The sequence below is a fragment of the Anolis sagrei genome, chromosome 2 (genome assembly GCF_037176765.1).
Source record: "Anolis sagrei isolate rAnoSag1 chromosome 2, rAnoSag1.mat, whole genome shotgun sequence".
Classification (NCBI taxonomy): Eukaryota; Metazoa; Chordata; class Lepidosauria; order Squamata; family Dactyloidae; genus Anolis; species Anolis sagrei.
The window spans coordinates 163,151,090-163,163,149 of NC_090022.1; the positions used below are offsets into that span (position 1 = coordinate 163,151,090).

General features: G+C 43.4%; 1 protein-coding gene across 12 annotated transcripts in view; it reads left to right on the forward strand.

Moving 5' to 3' along the window:
• The window catches only part of NFIX (nuclear factor I X), a 316,203-nt gene extending 305,628 nt beyond the window's left edge, over positions 1–10,575 (forward strand). For all 12 annotated transcript variants that reach the window (XM_060763577.2, XM_060763578.2, XM_067464018.1 and 9 more), the window contains one exon: positions 750–10,575. In XM_060763577.2, the coding sequence (XP_060619560.1) occupies positions 750–764 (15 nt within the window). In that variant the 3' untranslated portion in view covers positions 765–10,575. The remainder of the gene's footprint in view (positions 1–749) is intronic.
• Positions 10,576–12,060: the final 1,485 nt, after the last annotated feature.

The following is a 12,060-nucleotide window of genomic DNA, read 5'->3' on the forward strand; positions in this document are numbered from 1 at the left end:
GGCCCATGAAGTCTCTTCCAACTCTATGATTCTATATTTCTATGATAAACACAGGAATACCCTGAAAATGGCAGCATCATGTCATCGTTGCCTCATCTCTTGCACTCAATCTGCCTTGAGCCTCTTGGACATCATCTGTCAGAGGCAGTTCAAAATGCAAAAACAAAACAAAAACAAAAATAAATAAACAGGAGGCAAGGAAAAACATTGCTAGCCATTGTATGGTTGCAAACATTTTACTGAACAGGATGGAAATAGAAGGGGACAAACCCAATATGAGATTGCTGTTTTTGGTAGTAGCAGCATGTTTTCCAACAATTGTTTAGAAATGTATTATGAAATGTATTATGTGAAAGTGAGAAAATTGGGGGCATTCATTAGCACACACCTGTAAAGCTAGCTGGTATTGGTTTTTTCTTCTTACAGAGTATGCCTAATCCAAAACTTGGGCGAACCAGCTTTGAGAAACCTCAGTGGTGGGTTGTAATAACATGAGAGAGTGAAGTGGCATCAATATTGCAGAGCTAGATGGATGGGAATCATGGGTTGGGACTAGAAAAAGGGACAAGGCAGAGCCAAGGGTGGGAGTGCCCTCTATGGTTTCTGGAAGCAAATGCCATAGAGTCAAGCATGTCTGAAAGAGTGAAGAGAAGAATGGGTGTGGGTATCAGTATTCAAACAAAGGAAAATGAAAAATGTTAACTCTCCATTTTAATTCTGCCTCCTTTTTGTGTCTTCTTCTGTTCTAGTCTTGGTTCCTCTGACGGGATCTTCAAGTGAAGAAAAATAATAATAATAAAGATGGTGGTGATAGTGATGATAATAATAATAATTTTTCACTCAAGCCCTGCGAATCAGAATCTTCAGTCCTTAACCCATATCTTCACTGAGCTGCTCCTCTTCAAGGAAATGTAAGAGACGTTGGGTAACACTACAGATGAGAAGCTTAAAAAAATCACATTGGACCTCCCCGATCCAAAGCAGGTTTTGCATTTGCATAGAAGAGTCTTGTCTTCTGCAAGGAATCCCATCAACGCCGACAGACGTCACGTAACCCTCTGTTATAATAGCTCTCGACCATTCAAGCAATGGTTTTTAAAAACAACAACAAAAGGGATTTCTCTTTGTTTCATCATGGGGAAGGAAAAGTATTCACACCAACCAGCCTCAAGCCCCCAAACTGCACCAGGGTTTGCTAGGGATTATGTTTGTTGGGAATGAAAAAGGACGATGTTCTCTAGAATCTCACTTGCCTGGCCTGAGTCCAAGGAGGTTTCTTAGCATGCAAAGAGTAAATAGAAGCATTTGCCTAGTTGGGGCTAGAGGACAATTGTGCTTCTAGTTGCTTTTTTAAACTCCTGCAAAATAGGATGAGGGTTACAGCAAGCAGATCAAATTTCTCCTAAATTCCATCCATGCGTTCAAATGATTTCAGAAAACCAATCCAGCATATTGCACTGGTCCGGAATTGGAAATGGTTTTGATTAGAACACTAAGAGAACTGTAATATTTGGTTGGCCTTCGTAGCACAAACGTCTCCCACCAAACATAAGTTCCTTTATGCAGTAAATTCCTCATTAACTGGATTAACGCTGTGTCTCCATTAGTTCAAAAAGCAAATGCAGAAACGTTCCTGACTACCAGATGCCCAGACAGCATTCCATTCCAGAACAAGGGAAGGGCCTTTCCTGTTGCATTCTCTCCCAGTCCCCCACCCAATCTCTCCATTTCTCTCCCTGCTCCCCATCCCTTGCCCTCGCTCTCTTTGTCTCATGAGGCAACTGGTGCCTCATCCTCCCCATCTTGGTTCCTAGAACTTCCTGGTATTCCTTGCTCTGGGTGAGCCTTTCCTGTGTATTTCAGACACAAAAAAAGTATTTTTGCACATTATGTGGAAATCACTTCCAGCCTTGTTCCTTCACCCCATTAAACTAAAGAGGCAGACATTTATGAAGTCAAGCCTCAATAGACTGGAAAGCATGATTGATTATTTCTCTTGCCATAATTTCTGAGACCCACTGGAGATTGGTGTAATGACTAATTTTGTTTTGTTTTGTTTTGTTGTTTTTTTTTAAAGATCAATGAATACGTTGGCCTGAAAGCAAAGAGGCCGTACTGATGCACTGATACCCCAGGCAGACCGCTGGGGCCGGGGTAGCTGGCACAGTCAGGCACGTTTCTGCAGAGTTCCCTATTTGGGCTGGGCTGGGCAGGCTGCATTTCTTTCCCCTGGGTACCAGCCTTTTCCTTTTGAGGTTTTTGGTGTCTGTTGTTATTATGGTTTGATGCTCTTCCTGATCCCTTTTCTCCACTTTGTTCTTTTCCTCCTTTAATTGTAGCATTTCCTTTGTCTTCCTCTGCATACAGGTAATGACAGCAAAGAAATTAAGTACAAGGGAGTTTTAGTGGTTGTTTTTGTTTAAGACAAGCAAAAAAGCAAAGCTCCCAAAGCTTACTGCACATGAACACTCTCAACAAACTTCAGCGCAACAAAATGAATGGTATAGAGTTAAAAATAGTGGAGGCTTTCTGGAAGTGAGGGTTTGATATTATTGTCTGTACACTGCATGCTGACATGCATGTGCACAGACATGCACACACATGCACCAGAGTCAATCATACAGCTCCACGCACTTTCCTCTTTTCCCTTTCTCAGACTTACAAGAACAACAAAAGTGAGGAGAACAAGTGTCCCTCTCTATCTTGCGTCCATGATAAGATCATCTTTATTTCTTTTTCCAAAGGTCTGTGAAAGAGACCCCTCTCTTTCTCCTTGCCCCACACTGAGCTTTGGGGACAGGAGCTTTGCCAAATTCCTTGGGATTCACCTCCCACCCTCCATCCCATTTTTCCTGTTTAAAGGTGTCCGCCTTTGCACAAGGGAGGTTGCTAGTTGTTATGGCGCAACTCCACATCGTATATTTAGTACAGTATAGGTGAGATTCTGTACCAGGATGGAGGGGGTGGGCGTTAGGGGTTGGGGTTAGGGATTGTCTGATTTGGAATGGGCCAGGTGGATGCTGCAGGGAACGGGTTACCGTGCAATCTGTCCAGAGCAATTGCATTTGGGTTCCTGGCTTGCGATGCCTGGAGTTGCCTCCCAAATGACTGTGAGGGAAAATCAATTGATCTAGAGAACCTCCAGAAAACCTTCTGCTATCTATCACAGTGACCCCCAGCTTACACATGAGACATCTTCTAGAACTTCTGGAGCAAACAATCCAGAAGCTGCAGATGAAAACCAGGTATCTGCACCCTTGTCTTAGTGCAATGATTCTACATGGAGAAACAGGGTCAAGGGAGGGAGGTCCAAGGCCTGCAGATCTCCCTGCCTACTTTGCCCATTGTAGGTCCCATGCTTATCCTTCTGTTCCTGCCTTCCAGATGTCTGAGAAACAACCTGGATCTCATGCACACACATGTATGCACACATATACACATAAAACCTGTGGCTTTAGAGTCGATGCACTTATCAGAGGCTTACTCATGGAGGAGTCACAAAACCTAACCCTGCACAGCTGCAGGACAGCTGTTGTGTGAAGGAGAGGGTTCACTTGGGAGATATGATCAGGGTGTGAGAAGCCTATATAAAATGCCAGGGTAGATGTTTTGTTCAGCCGCCTTAATTGGCGGCTGTAAAACAGAGCCACCTGCCTGGTGCTTCCATTGTTGGCATGTGCCAACTCTACTGCTGCCTATTAAGAGTGGAAATCTGATTTAATGGTTTCCACAACTGGTGCTCTGCTGCTTTCATCCCACCAACAGCCCTCTCTAAGTATCTCAGCCCACTCAGAAGCATAAGACAACCTGCCAGAGACAAAGCAGCTCAGGCAGTAGAAAGACAATCCTTCTCCAACATAATAATTATACTGAGATAGTCATTTCACTTCCCGTGAACTACACATACTTTTCATGTCTCCTCTGATTGACCAGATTTCTACACATACTTTTCATGTCTCCTCTGATTGGCCAGTCTTCTTTTCAAATCCATACTATGGTGAGAAATTCTTCTTTGAGAAATACTGCTGCCTATTTCTGAAGACTGAGCATCAAGTTCAGATCTGTGACATAAGCAGAAAGTTAAAACAGCAGCTAGAATTGAAGGGCCGTCTCTTTCCCTATTGCAGTGGTTCTCAACCTGTAGGTCCCTAGGTGTTTTGACCTACAACTCCCAGAAATCCCAGCTGCTAGGATATCTGGGAGTTGAAAGCAGGGGTGGCTCAACCCATTACGCAAAGTAAGCACTTGCAATATAGTTGATTTTGCCCAGGGGCACTCTTGAGGCGCTCTTGGGGGAAAAATAGACCTTGACATATCCGAGTTGTAGTTACGGGGATGTATAGTTCACCTACAATCAAAGAGCATTCTGAACTCCACCAATGATGGAATTGAACCAAATATGGCACACAGAACTCCCACGATGAACAGAAAATATATATCAGTGATTGGTTGGGGGGGGGGGGCAAATACTGTTTGCTTACCGTTGAAAATTACCTAGGGTTGAAAAGCCAAAATATCTGGGGACCCCCAGGTTGAGAACCACTGCCCTATTGTGAATAGTTGGAAGGTGGCTTATTTTCAAACCTGAAATAAGTATCTGTTTCTTCAAGAGCACCAAACTATGGAGAAACTCCGCCTAGGAATTCAAACTCTTCCTACCTTGGTGATCTTTAAAAAACAGGCATCTCCCATAACATCTCAGCTAGTTCTTCAGCTTTTCCTTTTCTGCAAAGGAGCAACCACCCGTAATTGGCTTGGCAACATGGGGCAGAGTCAACCTTGAGGTATGCTCAAGCTGAGCATCATTTCAGTATTACCCAGTACGGAAAGACACATGCAGCAGCATTTATTTGAGAGGCTGTATGGTTTTCATTTTACTTTCTTTCTTCATACAAGCTTTTTGGGTTCTTTCTCAGATTGAGAAAGGTGCTCTTCCTCGCTGACAACAACTGTCCACATTCTTTTAAGAAATGCATTCAAGTCTCTGTGACTGTCAGGAGTAAACTATTCCTGAGTGTATTTTTACAGTCGTAATGAGGAGAAATTTTACCACAGTCAACGGTATTTAGTTATTACATTATTACATTATTTAAATAATAATAATTCCGTCAAATTCCCCTGCTTAATTACTTTAAGCATCTCATTTCACATGTCCAATCTTACGCAAAATAGTGTCTCTGCTTCAGAAGCAAAGACAACAGCAATCTCCTTCTGTGCGTGTGTGAGATCCAAATAGGTGACGGGCTAGGCATTTCTAGAACGGCAAGCACAGATGACAACAGATAGGCAGCACTTAAAAATTGCAGGAGTAGAAGCTTGTTCTTCCTTAATTCTGAAAAAGAAACTCCAAATCCCAACAGTGCCTAAGCACACATTTAATTCCTGGCATCTGCTAAAAGTATGACAGTTGGGTAGCAGCTGCATGCGGTGAATGGGACATGCGTGCCATCCACTGACATGCCCCCTGGTTTGGGTCTGAGCAAAGGTCAACCTGGAGGACTTTAAATTTGGGGGGCTGGAAGGTATGGGCAGCAGAAAGGAAGATACACAGAAATGTGTGTTTAAAAGGGGGAGGGGATTTTTAAAAAACAAAATATATATTAGGGGGTTTAAACGAACCAATTTTGTTTGCATTGAGCCAAGTGCAATGGAGTGCATAGTTTTAATATCTTTGTATGTTAAAGATTGTTAAGAAGAAGAGAAAAAATCTATTTTTGTTGCAAAGTCCTCTGTTCCCAGGGACTCTAAATAAGTAGGGACAAAAGAAAACCCAACCTTTGTAAGTATGGGGAAAAACTTTTTCTGTTTATTTTTTCATTTGTTTATTTTTCTTTTTTCTTGTTTGTTTTTTAAATCCTTTTTTAAAAGATTGATAATGATCGGGGTTTGGTTTTTTGTTTTTTCCCTCTTCCTCATTAGTTATGTCGTTTTATGGGAGGGCTGAAGGCAAAAGTTTTTCACATGCAAAAATAAAATTGTAAAAAAAAAACACTGTATCAGGTTAAAAAACATTGAAGAAAACTGCAACACTAAAAGTAAAGAAAAGGACAAGAAAAAAACTTTAAAAATCATAAAAGAAAAAAAGTTTAAAAATACAAAACCTGGTGCTTCTTACACTATAAAGTACATTAAATTCTCTATTATACATAGTTTATGAACCAATTAATTGTTATCATAAAGCACATTTTAGGAAACACACATTATCCCTTCTTTATGTTTAGCTGAAAGGGGCAGCGGGCTTTGCAGTCTAAACGCACCAGCAGCATCCGGCAGCTTTTCATGGATCTTCCCAAGTTGCCGAGCGAGATGGGCGGATGGTGAGGTTGCCACCACAAAGTGGGGAAAGGCCAAGCGAAGACCACCCTCAACAGGGCCGTGTCTTTCTCTGGCTTCTTTCGCCCCATCCTCGCCCTCCATCACTGCCACCACACACCCTCTTCTGTTTTGCCTTTCTGCCCTGTCTTCTCCCAAAGAAAGTTAAGCAAAACAGTTTGGGTTTGGCCTTCATTTCTGTTCCCCTTGCTTATATGCCAGACTAATTTCTCTCTCCCCCTCCCTCCTTTCCTGTCTCTCTCTTTCTGTGTCTCTCAAGGACTTCTCTTTGGACCGAGGAGCCAACTTGTGATCTCACCAGCACCCCCTCCATTGAGTGCCTCCCATTCCCCTTCCCGAGCGAGCGGTTGGCAACCCCTGCGAGTCCCTTTCTCACAACCTTCCCAATGTGGTGAAAAGAGGCCTTCCTCCCGCCTCCCTTTCATCCTTGTAGGACTGCCCCATGGGAGAGGGGGTGCAAAGCAGAAGTGCAGACCCCACCCAACCTCACAGAGCATGGAAGGTTGGCTGGAGATATTTCTCACTTCAGGGAAGGACCAAGATGGATGATTTTGCCTTACTCTCACCATGCTTAACTGGCCAGCTGACATAGTGCCTTTGTAAACCCATCTTTCGCTGGAACAGATGGACAATGTGCTCTGCCAGGGGAGGGGAAGCGGGAGCGTACAGGAATCCTTACCCTCTCCTCATTATAATTCATGTGCTCTATACAGGGGAAACGCAATAAAAAGTCTAGGCTTGACCAGCAAGAAGGGGATGTTGATACTGTGGGTGAAGGCAGTGGTGCCTAGTCCCCAATGGCTTGGATACTGCTCCCCCTGCACACACACATACTCAAAAGATAGGGCTGGCAGCACAACAGGGAAGGTGAAAGAGGCTTGCCATCAAAGCAGCAATACCTAAGACTGCGGGAACCCCCCCTCCCCCCTCAAAAGACCTTCTATACTTGGGCTTCTCCATCTTGCATGGAGCCCATGCTGGGCCAAGGTTCCTCAGCTCTATAGAGCCAAGGTTCCTCAGCTCTATTCTCTCCCAGGTGGTACTTAGTTGGGTTCTGAGGCATCCAAACAAGTAAACAGCTTGTGACTCCCATCAGTGTCCCAGGAAGAGGATAGATTTACCTGAGCAATGATTTCATTTTGAGGTGGACCGTTTTACTGGGGCTTTATCTTAAAAACCTGTTGAGACCCTTCTTGTCCTCCCTCCACCTCCACATATGCAGGGGAGGGGGGCTCGTCCCTTGGCTGGAGCTTCCCCTGTTTGGCCATTAGCTGCCACCCATAGGCTGGAAACAATCCTCAAGCCCTCCTTGATATGGAGCATTAGTTGCACCCTCGCTTGCTCCTTCTCTCTCTGTCTCCCTTTAGAACAGCAGCTGGGTATCCCTGGCCTTTCTTCACTAGACCCCTGCAATGGCACTCTTTCTTTCCTTTTCTTCTCCTCCCTGCACATCGACGCATACTCCCCCATCAACTCCAAACCCACGTCTCTCGCTCGGCAGCAAACCCCTCGAGATCCATGAAACTGCAGCTTCCCTGACTGCGTCCCACCCCTGCCCCTTTGAACAAGTTTCTTCCTTGGTTAAGAAACGCAGTATATATATGAGTACAGTACAGTATATATATATATATAGTACTAATGGAATTTGGTGTGCTTTTCTCCTCATCCCCTGTACTCCTCGCCTCTCTCTCCCACCCCATTGCTCCCTTTGTGTCTTTGAGTCTGTTCCCCCAGTTCCCCCCCCCAAACCCTTTCCTACACCGCCCCTCCCCGCACTTGAAAATAAAGGGTAGTTCTTTGTCTGTTTTTGTTCTTTCTGAGGTTTCTTCCGTGTCTAGCAGAATGCAGGTAGCCATATGTTATAACTGTCAATATTGCTTCACATCAAAAAAAAAGTTTAAAAAAAATAAGGGGAAAAAAAGAAAAAAAAAGAAAAATCCAAACTGTTTTATCATTTTTGCCTGAACTTTCTTCGGCTTTCTCCATTGGAATGGCTTATTGTGTTATGTGAATTAAAAAAATTTAAAAAAGAAGAAAAAAATGTTAAAAGGTTTGAAAATAACAAAAAAAATACATATATTTCAAAAAAATGCAAAAAAAATATCATTGGCTTCCCTCTTCCCCTGTCCCCACCAATTCCTTCCTCAGAGCAGAGATGGGAAGCCCAGTGGAGGGGAGTGCCGAGGGCTCCGAGGTGATGTGTGTGTGTCTGTGTTGGTGGGTGAACGGGGGGTCTGTGTCCCTTCTTCCTCATTCCCTTGCTTTCTGAAGGAGCTGCTCAGAAACATCCGGTACAGACCCATTCCACCCAACACATCCCGCCATCCTTTTGCTCAAATTGTAAAGTGCCTAAAGAGGTCAGTGTTTTTCAGCAGCAAAGATGATACTTGAGTTCCTCCTCCCTGTTCATTTGGGACTTGCCACCTTCACAGGATGCCTGCTGGCGAAACACCTGCTGACATGTCGCAGGGCTGCTGCATCTGGTGGCCTGGAAGCTGGAGCAAGCATGGCTCTCCTCCTCCTCCTCCCAGCCCCCTTTCTCCTCATCAACCTCACTTCTAGCTGAGGACAGAAGCCCCTATGGGGCACAGCAAGTCAATAGGGCAGGTCCCAGCACCTTTCAACCACCCAGCCCCTTTGCTCTCATAATTGAGGAGGCCTCCTCTCCTAATTTTATTAAGTGCAGATGTCAACTGAAATCATGAGAATTATGTGACCTTTCTCACATATAGTTTGAGTCAGAAAAGGCTGAGTCTTGCATTTCGAGTTTAGCTTAATTACAAAAAGTATATTTGAACATTGCTTTGGGCCCTGTGGTTTTCCAAAGGTGTGCACAGGGTTGTGTTGTTTTTGTTTTACATAGGAGAAAACGGACAAACAAGTGTAACCATTTCAGTGGTATCATGGTTGCCCATTGATACTGCAGCTTTCAGTGGTCAGTCTAGCTCTGCTTTCGTTTGATCAATAAAACTGGCCCACTTGGCACCAGATTGAATCTTGATAGGAGACTACTGAGAAGCAAAATGCTTACTCAGGAGGACTTTTGGTTCTCTGGGTCACTCAGCCAGTGCAAGTAATAGTAAAATAGCCCAAAGTTTGGGGATCTAAGTGCCTCTCCCAACATCTTGGGGAGTGATTGGTAATGTCTTCCATTACTGTTGCTTCCTATTGTCGAGGCCAATTTCCCCCATCTTTTGTCTCCAGCACTGACCCTAGAAAGTCCTTAAAAGGGAAGAGTGTCAATAACAACTTCTCCGGATCATCCTGAATGTTTTTAACATAGATGCAATGTCTACTTCACAGAGGCACCACATTTTGTTTGGGGGCCATTGTGAAAGTTAGGCAGATCTTGAAAAGCTAGTTATTTCCGCTACAATTTCCATAAGCCCCTAGCCAGCATGGTTATAGGCTGGGAGCTCTAATTTGAACAGCTAAGGTTTTCATATTCTGATGTTAAGATAGTGCAGGGAGAGAGAGAGTCCCTGTTTTTGCCCTGCCACCTGCAGCCTCAGGCCCAACAATACATGTCTTTTCCAACCAATGCCAGCCTATTGCTCCCAAAGCAGCAGTCCCCCAGCTTCGTTCCTTGGCTCTTTCTGTGCCCTTCTGCTCTGTATGAAGCTGTTCATTGCTACTGGTTTGGTTTTGAAAGCAAAAAAAAAAAAAAGAACTCATAACCCTGCAGCCGAATTAAGGGAAGTGCCTTAAACTGATGCCTTTGCTGCCACCAGCAAACAAACTGAGACAGGAAGAGAAATCGATCAAACTGTATGCATCCAGCTTCAGAAATGTGAACAAAAGATGTTTACAGAGATTGCAATCAAACCGCCTCTCGGTGGGGCTCGTGGGAGCCCTGCCCACCACTGCTAACTTTCCCCATCTCTTCTTTCTGCCCCCTTGCATTGCCGCTTACAGTTTCACACACAGTAGGTAGCTGATGCTTACAAAAGCAGCTCCCTCTGAGAACCAGCCTTCATTTCATATTGCTTGTTTCTGTCTTCCCTGTTGGCGATCCCCTTTCCCCAACGAACAGAACCAGCTGCTGTGATGTGATGGGCCAGCTCCTCCAGCCCCCTTTCCCCTGTCCCAGTCAGCCCTCGGCACTACCCCTCCCTCCCCAAGTGCCACTCTCCGAGCGGGGTGTAATACGCATGTGTTAATTACAATTTTTTTCCATAATAAAAGTTTATAGATGCAGCACCTTCTTTAACTGATTGAATTAAAGAATGTTATTGACTGTAATTGTCTCTGTTTGACTTCCTTGTGAGGTGAGTTGATAGGGGGCATTCTTATCAAATTTGCTGAAGACACTAGATAACAGTAGGTGGCTATAACCTCAAAGGGTAGGATGTCAAATCAACATGATCCAGGCAGATTGGAGAGCTGAGACAAAACTAACAGGTCTCTTCTACACAGGGCAGGGTCAGAGTGTCTACAAAACATGAGGTGTGTTTTATAGACACAATGTATATATTACAAATACACATATCAAGAGAAGAACCAATTGTTTCTACTTAATGTGAATGTGGCAGTTTTTTTAATATGTGTATTTGTAATATATACATTGAGTTAATTTAGTTATTTTCATATTACCACAATCAGTGGATTTTGGTCTCCACAGTTTCAGGGGAACCCATTTTTCTTTTTGGTGTTTTATAGACACCCACAGTCTACAAAGCTGGAAACAGCATATGAAATAACTCAAAGGAAATTCTGGAGAAATCCATGAAGTCTGTTGAAGCCGATCAGTGCAGGGACAGTGCACAGAAGGAATCCAGAAACAACATGTGGAGCGCTTATGTGGACAGGGCTAGCGCTGAAGCAGTCTGAGTGAGAAACCAAATAGATAGCTCGACCAGAAGGTAAACAAACACCTCCTCCATCACAGAGGAAACCACAACTTTCCCATGGAAATGCTCAATTCCACTTTCCTTCTTTGTTCTGCTTCAGTCCATATTTACATTTTTGAAGGAATATCAAGAATTACTCAAGAGATAAGAACTAGAGTAGGGGTCCCCAAACTAAGGCCTGTGGGTTGGATACGGCCTCCAGGGTCATTTATCTGGACCTGTCTTAAACTTTAGACTTACAGTTGCCCTAAGTCTGAAACAGTTTGAAGGCACACAACAACCCTATTTAACTTGACTACCTCATCAGCCAAAAGCAGGCCCCCATTTCCCATAGAAATACTGGTAAGTTTATGTTGGTTAAAATTATTCATTTTAATATTGTTATTGTTCTTTCTCTCATATATATATATATATATATTAGGGCTGGGCGGTTTCGTTCGTTAATTTCGTAATTCGTTATTAATTCGTTTTTTTTTATAACGAAGCAATTTTGAACCATTCAGGAGCAACTAAAAATCGAAACGAATTTTTCAATTCGTTTCGTAATTGTTTTGTAATTGTTTCGAAATCGTTTCGAAATCGTTTCGTTATTATTTCCGCATGTCTGGGGCAAGTTTTATAGTTGTTGTTTGTTTAATCAGTGAAAAAAATATATAATTATCACACCAACAGTCAACAACAGAGGGAGAGGGAAGCTTCAGAAGTTCCCCCTGTCCCATATGGAGGTTTTTTTAGCGTATTGCGTGGTCGCGTCCGCCATTAACGAATCGATTCATTATTGTTTCGAAATTGTTTCGTAATTGTTTTGCAATTTCCGAAATTTTGTAAATTTCAAACTTTTTAAAGAAAAATTTCGGAATTCTTTTAAAAATCGAAA